General features: G+C 45.7%; 2 protein-coding genes across 9 annotated transcripts in view; both read left to right on the forward strand.

Annotated features, from left to right (window-relative positions):
* The window catches only part of KLC4 (kinesin light chain 4), a 68,296-nt gene extending 65,888 nt beyond the window's left edge, over positions 1 to 2,408 (forward strand). For all 5 annotated transcript variants that reach the window (XM_028724872.2, XM_028724876.2, XM_028724877.2 and 2 more), the window contains 2 exons: positions 348 to 405; positions 1,230 to 2,408. In XM_028724872.2, the coding sequence (XP_028580705.1) occupies positions 348 to 405; positions 1,230 to 1,319 (148 nt within the window). In that variant the 3' untranslated portion in view covers positions 1,320 to 2,408. The remainder of the gene's footprint in view (positions 1 to 347; positions 406 to 1,229) is intronic.
* Positions 2,409 to 4,836: 2,428 nt separating this feature from the next.
* LOC114594769 (heme-binding protein 1-like) lies at positions 4,837 to 18,171 on the forward strand. Of its 4 annotated transcripts, XM_077925515.1 has the most exons (7): positions 4,864 to 4,963; positions 7,413 to 7,604; positions 8,688 to 8,851; positions 10,954 to 11,039; positions 15,794 to 15,935; positions 16,077 to 16,260; positions 16,811 to 18,171. In XM_077925515.1, the coding sequence occupies exons 3-7, from the start codon at positions 8,704 to 8,706 to the stop codon at positions 16,983 to 16,985; spliced, it is 735 nt and encodes a 244-aa protein (XP_077781641.1). In that variant the 5' UTR covers positions 4,864 to 4,963; positions 7,413 to 7,604; positions 8,688 to 8,703; the 3' UTR covers positions 16,986 to 18,171. The 4 variants fall into 4 exon arrangements, with proteins under 4 accessions (XP_028580701.1, XP_077781641.1, XP_077781640.1 ...); XM_028724868.2 differs by lacking the exon at positions 7,413 to 7,604 and having other exon boundaries at positions 4,837 to 4,963; XM_077925514.1 differs by lacking the exons at positions 4,864 to 4,963; positions 7,413 to 7,604 and having other exon boundaries at positions 8,473 to 8,851.
* The last annotated feature ends 351 nt before the right edge of the window (positions 18,172 to 18,522 follow it).

Consider the following 18,522-nt stretch of genomic DNA (forward strand, 5'->3'; position numbering starts at 1 on the left):
AGTAGGAGCCTTTCCAGTTTAGCAGACTCAGGAACCGCTCACCCATAGTGCCTCCACCTTGGAAGAGTTCAGACTCAGTTTTTGGCACTCATCCAGCCCACTGCTGAGTCCAGGCACTGGGCTAGGGCTTGCACAGCATCTCCTGAGTCAGTTGTTACAAAGAACTGGGTATCATCAGCATGTTGAGGACACTGATATCTAATTTGATATGTGGCAAAGTGATATTCTCTGACATAGAGTGGAAAAAGTTTAGTCAAGCTTTCTTGCCCAAAATATTCCCAGATCAATGAAAAGAGCATGCCTGGAGCCAGTGCTATGGAAACATCTTTTTCTTTCTTTCTTTTTAGCATGAAACGGGCAGCATCACTGAACTACCTGAATAAATCCAGTGAGGATTCCTTCCAGGTGAGAGTACCATTTGCTATGTTCCCAAAACAGCATTAGCTGCAGGTTATTTTCACTCCTTCTGTCACTGCAAATGGACAAAAAAATATATTCAGGTGCAGGGAAAGAGAGTTAGATCAGCTAAGGTGAAAAGTATAACCTGTCAGAATTTGTAAGTTCCCCGTGGGTATTGGGTATCACCACTGGAAGGGATATAGTCTGGATTAAGTGCAGGAAGAAACATAGTGGTTCAGTTCGCACCTAATTCTATTCCAAACTTCGGCTCATCAGTCATGCAAGCTCCCATGGAGCAGATCTAGGCCACTTTGCTCTTTTGGCCATGCTGCTGCTGAGAAGTAGACCATGGCTTGGTTTAGTGCATCATCCGAACCTGAGCTCATGCTTTGTCCTCACAGCAGCAAGACTGGAGGAGGAGCAAAGTGGGAGCATTCTTCTCTCTGGGAGTCGACACGCTCACATGTTCATGTCAAGCCATGGTTTGGCTTAGCATTACATGCAAGCCAGGTCACAGATCTGGAAGCGTGCATGTGTCTGAAATATTTGCTGCTGTAGCATTTGAGAAGTTCCCCTGGGTAAGCTGGAAATCAAGTGTGAGGCAAGGATTTTCCCCTCTTAACTTCTGAATCATCACTGTGGGGTGCCTTAATTATCACTTCGGCAACAGAAGTGGTGCAGATTGCATCTCTCAGGGCTAACATGCCGTGCTGTATTGAGAGAAATCTGAACACTTGCTGGTTACTTTTCATGCTTTAACACAAGCTCTTGGTCGTAATGAATACAAGATTGGAATATGTAAGTGAATCTGGGTTTATTATTTTTTTTAGGATTCCCAGGGTCTTCGGGCTGAGAGCAGAGGCCTCAGTGCAAGCAGTGTGGATCTCCCTTCTCACACCTCCTTGGTCACCTCTAACTGAACCTACCACGTTATTGATTGCCGCACCCCGTCTCAAATGTTGACTGCTTCACCATACCGATACTTCCATCTCAAGCTGATTGCTGTTTTGGATACTTCATCTGTAACGTCCTCACATGTTAGAATCCTCATTATTGCCTCTCGTGTTGATATCACTACAGTGGAAGAGAAGCGTGTCCTGTCATTGGACACTAACCCACAAGGGACCATTGCCAGACCGGAAAGGGGAGCTCCCTCCTTCACCAGCTGTGGAATAGCAGCTTTGGTGAATGCATCCACCCCCACGTTTGCAAGCTGTGTTTTACCGATTGCACAGAATCGAGTTCCAGTATCTCTTCCTTGACCCGCTGCCTTGCTGAACTTTGGGCACAGAGTCTCAGCCTCTTCCTTAGTGTGCATCCTTTCCACCAGATAGCATTGCTGAGAGAAGCTCTCTCGTCCATGCTCTCAAGCTGGCTTGCTCATTCCTTCGGTGCCTGACCCCGATAGTCCCCAGTACCATCTATTTTTGCACAATGTATCTCCCCACATCACCCACCCGCCGGCAGCCTTCTAGGGCTAGGCTCTTGCCAAATGAGTATTCTTGTGTCTGGGGATTGTACTGCAGCAGCAGACAGGAAGGGACATGGAAATACGATGGCTAGTTAGCCAATTTTGTGGGGGATTAACTTTGCCTAACCAAAGCAGAGGTGGGAAACCTCTTTGCTCCCTCGAGGGCTGCATTTATTCAGGTCTCTTGTGGGCCTCATGACAGCAGTGGGCAGGGCTGGAATCACCTCCTCTCTCTCTCTCTCTCTATCACCCACCCACCCATCCATCTAGTCCATACACACACTCGGCCCGCTTACTTAAAAGGACACAAAGAGACAGGCATCGACTTCACAGAGATTCAGTATGTATACACTCCACAAGTCTTGTTCCCACTCTAGCCTCTGGCATCGCCTGTGTCTGCCTTAGCATGAGCCACTGTAGTGCAGAGCAATGAAAATAACCGCAGGGAGAACCTGCCACTAGCCCTGTGTTACTACCCGTGATTTACTTCCGATTGTTGTTGTTTTAATTTAATAATTAAAAACGATCACAGAAGCCATTTTGCCAAGCGTCTCCAGAGCAGATCTTGCTGTCGAAACACTTCCGCCTTGGGTTTTACATCTGCCACGCGTGACGACAGTGGCAATGAAACTAGGGAGAGAGCAGCTGTCTCTCAGAAATGAGCATGCATTGTTGTACAGGGACAGAAATGTTACCAGGGGCGGGGTGGGGTGTTAAACGAGCATCACCTCGCCCCTTTAGTTCATCTTGGCACAGGGCTGGCAGCAACTCTCTAGGATGGATGGGGAAACCAGGCCTGCAAAGCCATTTTGAAGCAAGTCACACCCACCTGCCTGACATCTGATGTCAGGTATGGGACAAGTGAAGACATGGCTAGCTCAAAAGGGGGTTTGGAGGCACTACTGATCAGCCGCACCTGCAAAGCCCAGGGCTTGTATGGAATCTAATGCAGCTTATAGGTAAAGGTAAAGGGACCCCTGACCATTAGGTCCAGTCGTGGCCGACTCGGGGGTTGCAGCGCTCATCTCGCTTTACTGAGTGAGGAAGCTGGCATACAACTTCCAGGTCATGTGGCCAGCATGACTAAGCCGCTTCTGGCGAACCATAGCAGCGCACGGAAACGCCGTATACCTTCCCACCAGAGTGGTACCTATTTATCTACTTGCACTTTGACGTGCTTTCGAACTGCTAGGTTGGCAGGAGCTGGGACCGAGCAACGGGAGCTCACCCCGTTGCGGGGATTCGAACTGCCAGCCTTCTGATCGGCAAGCCCTAGGCTCTGTGGTTTAACCTACAGCGCCACCCGCATCCCAATGCAGCTTATAGTTGATGCTTATACAGAGCCATACATGCCTCTTTGAAAGCACTGTGGTCTTTTAATTAAGGGGTGTACATAAATGTTAAAAAAATAAATAAATCAGCCTAGTATTGGTGCTTGCATAATGCCATACATGGCGCTTTGAAGCGCCAGCAGACAATTGAACTCACACAGTTTAATTTCAAACCACGCAAGCAAAAACGGATCACCTGATGCTATGGTAATATAAAATGATTGGCAGGTGGGCAACTTGGCTCAACTTGGTCCATGGGGTTGGGGGGGGGGGCAAGGTTCTGACCCACCAGTAGCATGCAGTAGATTTATGCTTATAAAATTTATGCATTACTCTCTACTTAAAGAAGTCGACCAAAAGGTACAATGATATGACTTAAAACATATTGGAAACAGACCTATCAGCACAATATGAAATAACTGGTATTGCCTTAATGCCTAGGAAAACAAAAATGACTTGGTGGAACCAATGGCAAGGTTGGAGAAAGCATTCCATAACTGCACAAGCACTCTTTTGAACTGGAGGCACAAAAGGCTGAGCCTAAGACAATCGCAAAACACACTCTTCATGCATTGAGGTGTAGTCCTGCTGAGTGATAAATGATTCTGCACTCCCCCCACTCCACCAAAAAACAACAACGAGGGTTGGACTAAATGGTTCTTGGAACTCCTCCCAACTCCACAATTCTATGTTTCTTTTAGCCTTTAAAAGGGGCTTTCCCGTATGGTAGACAATGTACAGGTGTAGCCTTCCCAACTGCTGTAGCTCTGTAATGGTACCCACCGAATGCCTGCATTTATCTTGTAACCAAAAGTTGTGGAAGTAGATACCACATCATGATTATTTTTTCATGGAGAAATGTGCTTTCATAGTAGGTAGGGCAAAAGGAGGGCGCACCTAAATGCAGCACTGCGGCTTTCAAGGTGTGGACAACAGGTAGAAAATCAGTAGGCAATGCCGTTCTCGCTGTATCTCAACCTAATGTGCTACTCGTCGCGGAGCACTGGAAAACGAACACAGGAGCCGGACGGGACGCGTGTCAGTTGCACGTGGGAAACATCCTCCATTGACTGGTGTCATTTGTGCCGCTTTCCGAGACGGATGCGGCGCTTACTTCAAATAACTGCAAATACACCTGGGAACCCTGCGTGGTTCACTAGTAAAGCACTTGTGCTGCGTGCAGAAGGTCTCGGCTTCGATCCCTGCATCTCCAGGCGGGGCTGGGAGGAATCGTCGCTTGAAAGCCTTGTCGAGCCCCTAACCGCGTCCGCGCCTTTCGACAAGACTGAAATGCCCACGGGCCAATGGTTCGACTCGGCTTCCCCACGTTCCCGCACCTGACTTAAAAAACAAATTAAAAAAACACACGCATCATTTAAACAACCGTTCCGCTGCTTCTTGCAAGGGGTTGGACTAGAGGACCTTTGGGGGTCCCCTCTCCTAACCATTCTATGATTCCTCCGCCTTTGCCCCGCACGAACATTGCCCCGCCTTCCACCCGCTGCAAAGGGAAACCGGAAATCCCGGTTGGATTTCCTAAGACCTTTCCCCTTGGAAGTTGTGCGGTTGGGAGGAGAAGGAGGAGGAGTTGGTGGGAAAGCCGACTCGGTGACGTCACCCGAAGCCCCGCCCCATTGCCCTTCCCTTCCTCCTACCCCCGCCCCACACAGCGTTCTCGGCTCGCGCTCGGCCTCCCGCCTCTTTTTCATTCGGCGGGCAGGAATCGCTTCCGGGGTCGGCCGGAGAACGCAGGAAGTGACAGGTAAGGGCTTCGCCCCCTTTTCCTTCTCCCTTTACCCAACCCAATAGGGGAGTGGGCCCGAGACCCCCTCCTCTATTCCTGGCTTGGAAGCTGCGCGCGCTTCTTCCCCAGAAGGGGATTGGCGGTTCGGGCGGGGGCGGAGTTTGAGGGTGAGGTTCTCCCCCTCCCACCGTCTGGCTGCTGTCCCTGAGGGTGGCGGTTGCCTCCGCCCTTCGTCCCCTCACCGTTACCTGGGAGGCCCGCCTGGGCTCCTGTTACCTGTGACTCGAGGGAGAGCAGCCCCCGCCCCCGGGTCTCACCTGGAGCCCCTCAGTAGCGGCTTCTTTCGCCTCATGCCTTCGTTCCTATATTATTATTATTCACTCCTTCGCTGGCTTACTTAAATTGTTCAGACGCTCCCGTCTTCGAAACACGGGTGCACGGAGTGAAGGAAATTGCGAATGCGAGTGTACCGTGGCGTTGTTATTAGTATTCAATTGCTTTTTAGTGAGGGGTTGCTTTTTAGTTTCTTCCCCCTGCTTTTCTTTTTTAGCTGATTCTATCTGTAAGCTGCCTTGAGTCGGGGGGGGGGGGAAGGCGGGATATAAAAAAATAGAATGATAATAAGAAAGGTAATCAGCAATGCAATAACACAGAGAGGGTTTTTAAAAACTGCTAGAAAACACACTACAAAAAGGAGAGAAATGCACTACTAAATAAAGGGGTTGGACTAGATGACGCTTGTCCCTTCCAACTATGCAATTTTATGATTCTAAGGAAACAAATTGATTGAGAGGTCGGCCTTTTATGTGTTTCTGGAACACCAAAGTAAATGACAGTGCTTTTCCTTTCATTCATTCATGGTATTATAGTGCTTTTGTTACTCTGTCCCTCCTGTTTGTAGGTCATTTCCTTGTTGGTTTTATTTTTTCCTTATTTTATTTGGGATTGTGTTGTTTTTTTTGCATGCAAAGCAAGGATATTAGATGTATAATGGCTTTTGCTGCATAGTGTCTCAACGTAATATGAATTTTAAAAATATTTTAAAAGAAAAGAAAACACTGTGTCCCCAACATATACACCTGCATAGACTCCAGCTGTTGCCCAAGAGAAGCTCTCTTGCATGTCTTCCCAACCCCCATCATCTTTTTATGCTCCATATTCCAATCAGTACAACCCACCTACTTGCACCTCAGGCTTTGTGACCCTGCACCCATCCATTCCCCCTGTCTTGACAGAACAGTCTGCCCTTTTGATGGAAATTCAACAGGTGTTTTCCCCATCACTGCATTGCTAGATTGCAAATGAAAGTTGCATCTCCTGAGTCTTCCTATCGATGATGAAGATGATGGAAAGCAGGGAAAATATGGTGTCAGTTGTATTTCTGCCTAAAACCTTCCTATACTGTGACTCTGCCCCATTTCTTTCAATGGTGCACTGTTGTCTGACTCTCAAGACAGGAGTGGGCAGAAGGTGGATCTTGACTTACTGTTTTATACAGACCATTAAGGCAAGATAACTTTTCCAATGAAGCTATACCTAACCAATTAGGAGCTCAGAGTAAAGTGGAGAAAACCTTATCCTAAGGGTCAAAGCAGAAAAAGGATAACCTTTTCTTGGTCAGAATTTGAATTAAAATAAATAGGTATAATACTGTAGTAAATTCTAAAGGGAGGTTCCTCAAGGATCCTTGCTTTGACTGGGTGTGGTTAGGATACTGTGATCACAAAATAATAATAAATCTGTGATGACACAGTAACAATTTGTTTTTAAAATATGGTTTATGATGAGGTGGCATTAGCTGTAGAAGTTTCAAAATAATTTGGAGAAGTGTACAGTTATAAATGCTAAAGAATTCCTAACAACGGGTTGGAGCCAGAGTAGTTGTATTTGAGTCCTATTGAAGTAATGAGAATTTAAGTGATGTCTAACTTTTAACATTTATTTTTTAATGGTACCTAAGTGCAAATAACCTTGTTCTGATGCAACCCAATGTGAATGACAGATAACATCTACTGTTTATGAGATGAGTTATTCAAGGAAAATATAAATATATTTCATTTATGTATGTCTGTAGCACATACTGTACATACAAACTCCACTAGGAAACTGGCTTGAAACCAAAACGGCTAATTATTTTTTTACCTCATTTTCCATTTCATAAATTAACTAGTAGCAATGGCTGAATGCAATAATAGTCTAGCCAAGCAGTTTCAAAATTTTTATCATTGTTTACTACATACAAGTAAAATAGACATGGAATGATGGGAAATTTTTATGCACTGTATACATATTAATGCCTTGTTCCTTGAGTAGACCCATGAAATACTACTTTAGGAAGCTGCTTGCATGTTTATATGTAAAGAAATTAAGGATCATTAAGGTTGAAATCCTTTGCTTACCTGGGAGTATGAACAGCAGTCAGCAGAACATTCCAAACTAAACATGGATATGATTGCTCCATGTGAAGCCATAAACAGCCTTGGCCTGTATACCTGAAGGAGCATCTCCACCCCCATCATTCAGCCCGGACACAGAGGTCCAGCACTGAGGATCTTCTGGCAGTTCCCTCACTGCAAGAAGTGAAGTTACAGGGAACTAGGCAGAGGGCCTTCTCGGAAGTGGCGCCCTCCCTGTGGAACACTCTCCCATCAGATGTGAAGTAAGGAACTACACAACTTTTAGAAGACATCTGAAGGCAACCCTCTCCAGGGAAGTTCGTAATGGTTGATGTTTTGTTGTGTTTTTAATATTTTGTTGGGAGCTGTCTAGAGTGGCTGGGGTATAAATAATAAAATTAGTATTATTATTTATCACAGAAAGAAATTTAAGGTATTTCAAAGATAAACCATCTACATAGATGAATGATAGCCGTATATAAATAAGTTATTCACATATTGAATATTGGGGGCTTCTTTGGTCATTGAATCTTAAATACTTTTTCTATTCAATAAGAGAATGAAAGGCTGCAATTTGATAATATCTGAGTAATTCTCATGGAATTAATGGTAATTACTCCTGAGTAGACAGCTTAAGTTCATATGTAACTTACATGCATGTGAACACTTCCGAAATCAGTATGTCTGAAAACTGGCCACACATGGGAAATCATATTTTTGTGACTTCCCTCCCCTTGCCCCACACTGCTCCCATTTTGTTTTGTTTTTTTAAACCTGTCCAATAAATAAATTTGCATGTCAGTGGAAAGATGGGCAGGACAACTTCATTTAATACAACCCTATGTTGCCTGCGGGTGGCGCTGTGGGTTAAACCACAGAGCCTAGGACTTGCCGATCAGAAGGTTGGCGGTTCAAATCCCCGTGACGGGGTGAGCTCCCGTTGCTCGGTCCCAGCTCCCGCCAAGCTAGCAGTTTGAAAGCATGTCAAAGTGCAAGTAGATAAATAGGTACCGCTGTGGCGGGAAGGTAAATGGCGTTTCCGTGTGCTGCTCTGGTTCGCCAGAAGTGGCTTAGTCATGCTGGCCACATGACCCAGAAGCTGTATGCCGGCTTCTTCGGCCAATAAAGCGAGATGAGCACCGCAACCCCAGAGTCGGCCACGACTGGACCTAATGGTCAGGGGTACCTTTACCTTTATGTTGCCCCAAACCTTTGTGGCGAAGGGAAATGTCTTAACAGCACTCAGGAAAATGGTATCCTGTGCCAATAGCACTTCCCCTGTAGATGCAGTGGTATCATTACTCAAACTGCTCAAGATATAAAATTTTCTGTTGCATTTTCTGCAGGAGCTACAGTGTTACTATGGCTCGTATTACACTTGAAGAACTGAATGAACTGGATGATGAGGTCCCTGATGAAGAGGATGAACCAATGGATGGGGAGGAACAGAACAGGCTGTTTTCTCATTGGGAGACAGTAGCCAGCACTCACCAAGTGTCTCTCCCCCAAGGTATGAATTTGCATTCCAGTCGCAATTTTAGGCTGCACCTCCAAAGAGAGGAGGAAGTAGATTTTTAATCTGCAATGTGAGGTCTGCTTCTACTTGCCTTTGAACGTCTGCCTTCACATGCACAGCCTCTAGCTCAAAACTGTTCCCACATTTCATTTTTTGTTTTCTAGCATGCATGCACACACACCAAGGGCTTGTCCACATTTGAGCTTTATTTAGCTGTTAAACCACTCCCCCCCCCCCCGTCATTTGAATTAGACCTGATTAGTTCATAGCCACATGTATTTGAATTTGTATGTAAGGAGCCCTTTCAGCCTATCCTGTTCATACTAGTAGGCATTCCCTTTTCTGTTTGTTCCCGACTTCTAATTTATTGCTTTTGTTTTGACAAGTAAGAGCATACTTGCAGATAGTTGTGAGTGCACCTTAAAAAAAAAATCAAGGAAGTGAGCAAAAGCCAGGCAATTATATAGTCTCATCACACACTTTTGCAGTTTTTTGGTTTTTGTTCGCGCACTCAGGAGCATGCCAGAAAAATAGGAGCACAGCTGGAAAAAAATGAAAGCCTTGAAAAGGTGAATAGCAGAAGGTGATGACTGATCCACCCACCCCAAAAGAGCAGAACAAATAGCCTGCATCCCTAAGTGAGGTGATTTGGAGCCCAATTTCTCCCAATTTTAATGGATTATCCCCATATCAGGTAAACCCAAATTTACAGAGGAAAAGCATTGAGATTGGTAGTGTTTTAATGGGCTATGCAATTTAAATGGGAACCCCAACAATTGCAAGCACACAGTAAAGTGGTGTGGGCAGGTCCCAAACAGCTGTCATGCTTATCTGCTCTAATGCTTTGTTTGGTGCTTTTAAAAAAGGCTTTTAAAAGAATTTATTTAAATTTTGAAATGTGCTGCAGCAGAGGCCGGGAGGGTGCTTTGTGACACAGACAAGTGAACCAATCAGTGCTGTGCACAGCCTGACTCTAGGAAGGAGTAGCAACAGATGGCTCCATGATTGACACAAGGGCCAGCCACTCAGCATTGTGCAAATCCAGTTTCCCCGCTAAGCTAAAAAGCTAGGGTTCTCCTTGTCCTTAAAAGATTGTATGTGTACATGGGCTCTCCCCAGAAATTGTGGGTTGTCTCCAGTGCTGTTGTTCTACTAGTGCAACAAACTTCCACTCGTGCAATAGTGTTTTCCTCTCCTCTCCCTTGCAGACCCCCACCCCCAACACCCTGAGGGTTGGAGGCAGTGGCAGAGGAAGCTGCTTGGGCGTCTGGGCGGTGCACCCAGGGGTGGGGTGCACCGTGGGGCCTCTGGAGTCTGCCTGCCTCCTCCCACTCAGCCGCCCTACAGCTGGGGGGGAGGCAGCTGGTGGACCGTTTGGGCAGGGTGCAGCCTGTGCGCACCCAAGCCATTGCTTCTCTCCCAGGAGAGATGTGTGGATCAGGTGCGCTGCAGGCGCTGCGGTGAGTGTTGCCCGGCATTTTGTCACCCCCCTCAGTGATGACACCCGGGGCGGCCTGCACCTATCGCACCCCCTTCCTCCGCCACTGGTTGGAGGGCCCTTCAGACCCGATTTTCTCCACACATGCTCCCTAAATCTGTTCTGGGATTTCCTCCATCCTTCTGGAGATGATTTGAGGAAGGTGCGGGGAGAAGAAGGGCAGGAGTTCCGTTGCACAAACAAAAAACCTTGTGTGAACAGAACAAGTGCATTGGATACCACAAGTTAAAACAACCAGCATCAGTCGAAACTATATAATACAACAACCAAGACAAGCTGCAAGAAGCAGATGGTTTTTTTAAAAAAAATCAACCTCTCTCTCCTCCCTGTAGGAGAATATGGTTCTTGAATAGTCCTGTAGTGGCAGCTGGAGAAGGGAGAGGCCTCCTTGGCTAGAAAGTAGGGAGCTAGATTACTGGTGGCTCTCCATGCTGTTATGTCTCCTTTTTATGTGTTTAGATCTATAGTGTACCTTATAGGTACTAATGAGAGTTGCTTGTTTTAAAAGTGTAGGTTTCTACAGATTTTTTTTTTTAACTTCTAAAGATATTTTTCAGTCTTAAAGTGAATCCCCCACTACTTGACTCTGTTTTGCTAGAGATGGCAGGTCCAATAATGCAAATGGCGCGCCATAACCAGACTCGAGAGCCTGTGCCCTACGCTACTTTGTCACAGCATGAGAAGGTGAGCACTCTCACATATACAAACTTGTTTGTAAATAAAATAATGTATGTGTATATACCTGGCTGACATAGCTTTGTGGTATATTGTGGAGAAAAGAGCATATAAGTCATGTAACATGTCCCTCTCCCCTCCAACATTCTTCAGAATAGCATCTGTTTGGTGTATTACAGTATTATAATATTTTTTGGAAGCCGCCCAGAGTGGCTGGGGAAGCCCAGCCAGGTGGACGGGGTATAAATAATAAATATATTATTATTATTATTATTATTATTATTATTATTATTATTATTATTATTATTATTATTATTATCTGTGACTCTCCCAGCACTCCAATGCAAGTTTTTGCCATCCTTAAACTTGTACAAAATCTGCCCTCCTGGAATTCTATACTTCTCTACTCAGTAGCAGGCCTCATTGAGTTCAGTTGATTTGTTCATAAGTAAGTGCATATGGTACAATCAAATCTTACGCAGGTGGGTTGCTTCTAAAGGATCTGTGTATAAACAGAAACCACATATACCCATCCCTTGGAACCAACCCTGCTCCCATGGCTAGTGGGTTATGGGGAATGAGAAAGAATGCCCTGTATTCCCAGAGCCATATGCTGAGCTGGCCTTGCCCAGAAAGCAAGGCAGAGACCTTACAAGCTCTTCACGCTGGGTAACCCAAGTGGACCCACTACGGAAAGAGTTTTTAAGCTCTTTGCTGTGTTTGCTGGGCAAGTCTCACTCAAGGCATGGGCTCTGGGAGACTAGGGATGCTCGTGCGAGTTCTCACGGCCACTCAGCTGGCCCCACAACATCTCAAGCAAGCATCCCAGAGCTGGTGCTCTGACCAGGCCTTTCCTCCCAAGCAAGGCAGAGAGTTTAAAAGCTTTTTATGAGCTGGATAACCCCAAGCAGGCCTGTCTTCAACCGCATATGGTTGAAATCATGCAGGTTAAATGGGTGTAAGATGCAGTCATACTGTATAGCAGTGGTGGCTACCACAGAATTTGGGATGGCTCACTGGGACCTCCTGACACTTTGGCAGCAAATCAGTGGTGACTTAAACCACCACCACCCAAAATTACCCCCCGCCTTTTAAAAAGTTTCAGTTGTTGTTTGCCTTTGTTGTGCTTCCCCAAGTGTCTTCAGATACTTTTTGGTAATTTCCTGTGAACCAGGGCTTGTAAAAACACCCCAAAAACATCCCTTCCTGACTGCATGTTTCAGCATCCAGGTGCACTATTAATAGTGCTAGTTGAAAACTGCCTGCGATGTCCTTGGCAGGCTGCAAAGAGGAACAATAACTTGATTTCTGCTGAACGCATCACAGCTGGTGATGGCACAGTGATTAGCATAAGTAGGTCAACAGAAGCTTCCTGTAGTTTTGCACCAATGGCTGTTTGTACACTACACCTTTGAAGCACATTCAAATCACATTCTTTCCCTCAAACAATTCTTGGCACCGTAGTTTCTTAAGGGTGGCTGGGAATTGTAAAAACTAGGTTAAACTACAGGGGAAATTATACGTTTTGAATGCGCTTTATAGCGTGTACACAGCCAGTGTCTGATGAAGAGATACAGATCTCTAACTATCATTCTCAAGTGCAGCCAAAGCACAGAACAACAGAATGCAAACAGAGCACTTTGCCGGCTCTAGAAAATTAGTGCGCCAAGTTCCCAGGGTTCCAGGTGCTTACCCAGGGTTCATGCCTCCTTTTCAAATGAGGCACAGCGGAGACTTTGGTGTTTTTATGATACATGGTTTATTTACTCTTATATACAGCCTGAGCCTATGATAGCACAGTTCACAGCATTAACACTGTAAAAGGCTCTTGTTTCTCCCCTTGGATCCAAACAGAAATCAAACATGCTCTCAAGCATTGCTCTGGCTCGTCTCTCCAGCTGGCTGCTTTCCCTCTAGGTTGCATCACTTCACTCTCTCTTTTTTTTCTTTTTGGGTGGCATCACTTCACTCTCAACTCCAAACTCTAGCTTTGTCCTGGTAAGGAGCTGCTGGAGGGGCCTCACCCTCTTGCCATCTCGCACAGAGCCCCTTTCCTTTGTTTCCCTTAACAGCCAGTCACCAGACTATAACCTCAACACAGGGTTTATATTTGAACACTTGCTGGATCCAGGGCTCAGAAGGATCTCGCATACAGCTTACTTCTCCCAACCCCAAAATCGCGACATTATTGTTGGAGACATAGCTTTTTGTTGGGCATTGGCACGAAGGTGCAAGAAGCACCATAGCAGATAACTTCTCCGCTGCAAGGAAGAAATGGGTGAAGAAAATGCCCATGGTCATGGTGGTGGTTGCTGCCTTTGGGCAAGTTCCTTGGAAATGGGTACTTAATTACCTGCCCACCTTTCTGCTGAGTATATGCTTCTGCCTGAATGTGTGTGCATCAGCCTGCCTGTGTAAGTTACTCTTCTGCTGAGTTGCAAGCGTGTGTGCCTGTGCGCTGGCATGTGGCCATCAGAGAGAGTTTCTCAAGCTGAGAAAGGTTAGCCGCTCCTGGCCTACCCCTCACACAGTGCCCTTCCCAAACACTCCCTCTTTTTTGTTCACCCACCACTGCCAATTGCAGTGATGGGCATCTCGCTAGTATTATCTTCCTGTTGTCATAACGTTAGCTCATCCTCTGCATATCAGTACTAACAGGATCAAAAGCATGCACAACCGTGGGATTCTTCAATACAGATGTCTATATTGAATTCAGTCCACCTGGTCTTCTGTTATTTTTAATATCATGTGAGCGAAAATTACTTTAAAGTAGTTTCTGTTTTCCCTTGGTTGTTGAAGGAGCAGTAAGTCTATATTTGTCAATCTACAAGCACTTCCTTGTCTTTTGTTTGATTCCTTGGACCTGTATTTGTATGGAGTCAGAAAGCAAGGTCAGCTTTCAGTTTTAGTGAGAAAACTGCATCCATTTCCTGAAGTGCAGCTTGACTTTCAGGCACTCAGAGGTGGGAATGTGGCCTCGAGCTCCCTCAAGTAACCTAGATCCTTCAAATATATTTTCCAGTATTCCTTTTGACTCAATTCAGATGTAATAACAAACCAATAATAATTATTATGAGAATGAGTAGGTGTTCTCTCTTGGTTCTCTCATTCCTTCATACGCAAGGTGAGGTTAAAAGCAGAAGCTTCTGATTTGTGTCAAACCATAGTTTCCTGTTTTCATCCAAATGCAAAAAACTGTCATTTCACAGACCAACATTTGCCTCATTCCAAGATCCCAAACCAGCATCAAATCGTGGTTTGTCATTACATCTGAACTGAGTTTATATGGCCATAAGTAAGGGCAATAAAAGTGGTATTTATCAGCTTTAATGCAATTATACTACTGCTATGTTAAATTGTGCTACTGTCTCTGCAATTACTTCATGAAGTAAAGTCTCTGAAGGGTTTTCTTTGTAGTTTTCTTCTTCATTTCTCGTTAGCAATAATAATTCCATGCAAATGCTTTATGGAAGAGTCACTTCATCCCCCCTCTGTCCTGTTCCAACCCAAAACTGCATGCATGCCTTAGAAAAGTTGGATATTTTGTCTTCTGAAACATTGCATTGTGTCTATACAGCTGTTGCTCCAAAGATGTGCAGGATAGTTCCTGGGACTGCTGAAGGCATTGTGTTGCTTTCTATATTTTTTCTGCACCGAAAGGAGTTGGATGTACACTTGTTGTTTTCTTTCTTTCCCACCTGCATTGATGAGTTTCCTCCCGTCTCACTTTCCGTTGAGCTAGCTAACTTGACTCCTATAATATAAACATACAGACTTACCGGCTCCTGCTTTTAAAAAAACCCCTTACATTAATAATTAATCATTCATTTCTGTGTCATTAGTAATTTTTGTTTAGCTTGCCTGGGTAGATTGCACCCTTTAGGGCAGGGTTATACTTGTGGCTACGAGCTCTGTTTTTACAATGTTCATAAGAGAAAAGGATGAGCTTTGCGTCTTAGTGTAACAGCCGGGATAATAAACCTACCCTAGTGATAACTGACGAAATAACTATTTAAGCAACTTTTCAATGCTGTGGAGCTCCAGGTTAATGCTTTTAGTAATTCAGGAACAATTAGCTAAAACAGTGACGCCTTTTATTAAAGTATATTCTGTAGATAGGACATTGTTATAATCCGTTTATTATCCTGGCAAATATATTTTGAAGAATTTCCCAATTATCTGTAGTGGTTTAGAGAAGCAATAATGATTACCCTAGTGAAAAGCATCCTAATACCTTATGCCGTGTTGAGTGTGCTTTAATGCAGCTGATTCTTTTTTAAAAAAACAACTTGGAAGATGTTACAACCTGTCACAAAGGAGAAATCTCTATTCTCTTTGTAACTGCCAGTTTTTGCCTAACAATATTGAGATGTCTCTGGCCTATGCTATCAGCCTTTCTGTTTGGTTATTCCATGCAAAGAACCAGAGTGGTGTAGAATACTGAACTGAAGCTGGGGAGACCTGGTTCAAAGTCTCACTCTGCCAACAACCTCACTTTGGGCCTAACCTACCTCACAGGGTGGTTGTTAGGCTAAACAGAAAGTGGAGCGAACAATGTCTGCTGCCTTGAGCTTTCCGGAGGAAAAGTGGAATATAAATTTAGTTAATATTTGGCAGTGGAGACGCAACACTTCATTTGCACAGGACGGAGTGTGAGTTACTCTTCCCTTCCCTCCAGTGCCAACGCTTTTTCAGTACGTAATTCCCATCCTGTGTTGTTTGAATGCCTAGCTCTCACTAATTCTTTTTCCTTCTTGGTTCAGTGTGAGGAGATAGCCTACGAGGAACGACTGTACCCAGCTGGGAAATGGGCATGCATTACCAGAGGAGAACCCAAATATGAGCAAAGCATCTCTATGGGTTTCATGAAACTAATACGGTACATCTGCAAGGAGAACTCCCTAGGTATGTGGAAGCAAGTGTCATCATGGCAGGGACATGGAAGCCTGCAGCAGCTAGACCCGCTGGAACTGGAAAGGCCAGAGCTGGGTTTCTGCAGATCCTCCTCTTTCACTCTCTGGTGTCTTTACGTGTGTTTTTATCTAGGTCGCCAGTTGGGGATGACAGTGCCAGTGATCAACGAGATCCACCTGAACAAGGAGGGCACGGAATTGCTTCAAGAAGTCATCACTGCCTATTACCTCCCGGAAGAATTTCAACCTAACCCCCCTCTCCCCTTGGACCCCGACATCCAGATACAAGAGAGAGCACCACTTCGGGTTATCGCCAGGTGGGCCCTGACTCATGCATGCTAGGAATATGTTTTATGTGCCACAGGTCTCGGAAGGAAGGAAGGAAGGAAGGAAGGAAGGAAGGAAGGAAGGAAGGAAGGAAGGAAGCTTTCTTATCCTAGTTGCAGATGGGTAGCCGTGTTGGTCTGCCATAGTCAAAACAAAAAAAATTCCTTCCAGTAGCACCTTAAAGACCAACTAAGTTAGTTCTTGGTATGAGCTTTCGTGTGCATGCACACTTCTTCAGATACACTCAAGTGTGCATGCACACGAAAGCTCATACCAAGAACTAACTTAGTTGGTCTTTAAGGTGCTACTGGAAGGAATTTTTTTTTGTTTTTTCTTATCCTAGCTGGGAGAAAGGGAATGCATGGCAGGGAAGAAAGTGGCTAAGTGAGATCCTGTTATGGAGACGGGAAAGAAAGCTGGCTCTCTCCAATTCCCCCACCCTCCAAGACGTAGTGAAGGATAGAGGGACGGGTGAGCAGAGAAACAGTCACAGCACTAGATCTTTATGGGCAATTGTTTTGTTGTTCACCTTGTGTAAAGGGTGTTTTATGGGACCACCACAGAAGAAACAATCCTGCGGGAGATTCACCTTCTCTGGGAGTTGCTGGGCTCCACAGACAATGTGCTCCGCGAAACCTACTTGGTGGCTGCGTACCAGAACCCTGGCGTCCCTAACCGCCGCAATGAGATCTGGTTTATCCGGCGAGCAGACTGAGAGCACCTTGAATCCCTGACAAGATTACAATCCACCCTCTGTGACTGGATCCGGTTTAGATGGCAGTTTTGAAGGAGAGGAATGCACATCCTGACTCACTGTAGAATAGATGAAGTGCTCCTTCCCCCCCCTGCGCGAACCAAGGAGATACTAGTACAGATCTCCCAGAGACGGTTTCCACCCTACTCCTGCAGGGGGTGCTGTGGTGCTGTCGATGGAGCTGGCGTTGGAAGGAACAAGGGGTGTCTGCTTCAGTGGGCCCTGAGTGCAGCCGTGCCACATTTGGATGAAGGCGCATTAGGAGCACAGGAAGCTGCCTTACGCTGAGTCAGATCATTGGTCCATCTAGTTCAGTATTGTCATCGCTGACCGGCAGTGGCTTCTCAGGTGTTCAGGTAGGGAAACATTCCCGGTCCCACCTGGAGATGCCCGGGATTGAACCTGGGACCTTCTGAATGCAAAGCAGTTGCGCTACCACAGAGCCATGGCCCTTCCCCCTCCTCGGGGATTGTATCAGGGATTGTAGCGGTTGTGCAACCCACAGCTCACATTCCAAGGGTTAGGTATCAATCCTGAAACTAATCTAGCGAGAGCAGGCCGGAACACCACTGCCTACAGCCGTGCCCGTAACTGGCAAATGCTGGTGTACTGGGGCACAGGTTATGACTAAGTTACTTGTAGAAGGAGGATTTCACTTCTGATGCCTCGGAGTATCCCTTTTAGCCATGCGCACGAGAAGCTGCTAGTCAGCTTTGTTATCCAACAGCAGAAGAGCCGTTCCCACAGTTTGGGATGAGGTAGCTGTAGACTTCCTTGACTGGAATAATGTGAACACCTGTCCAGGAGCAAATGGGAAATCCCCGCCAAAGGGCTAAGGCTCAAAGGGAGATCTGAGAAGCAGAGATCTCTGGCCTATAAGTCCTCCTGTTTTCCCAAGAGCACATAGAGAGATAAATGCCACCCACTGGCTACCTCCTGCCTATGAGCCAGTTTCTCGATCAGGCAGGCTTGGTGCGAGCTGAGCAGGCCACAGAGTACGTGTTAAGTTGTTGCTGACAGCATTTTTGTCGCTGTGTGTTGCGTTGTGCATTGACTGGTTGGTATCACACTCATGAATGCTGCTGTGCTCTCCCAAAGAAGGCTGGTAGCACAAAGCAAACCTGAAATAAAATCTAGCCCAACCCTCTCTGTGTATCTCATTTTACTGACTTTTGTGGCATTCGACTCCAGTAACCGGTGGGGGGTCACCATTCAGATGGAAGATCCAGAAACAACACAAAACCCTGACACCCAGAGAGTATCCAGGTGACATGCAAGACAGCTGCTTGCTCAGAATCAGGTAGGTCATTTTGATACAAAGGAGCAGGCTATCACCATGCTGTCTTCTTTAACTGCTGTGATCAGGGAAGGCACTAAATAACCACCGTGCCTCTCCACAACTCAGAATGGGGAATACATCTGCATTAGAGATCAGATCTGACCATGAGAAATTGGAAGTCTTTCCCTCTTCAAGGAAAATTGGATACGATGACATTCT

This window comes from Podarcis muralis, chromosome 3 (assembly GCF_964188315.1).
Source record: "Podarcis muralis chromosome 3, rPodMur119.hap1.1, whole genome shotgun sequence".
Classification (NCBI taxonomy): Eukaryota; Metazoa; Chordata; class Lepidosauria; order Squamata; family Lacertidae; genus Podarcis; species Podarcis muralis.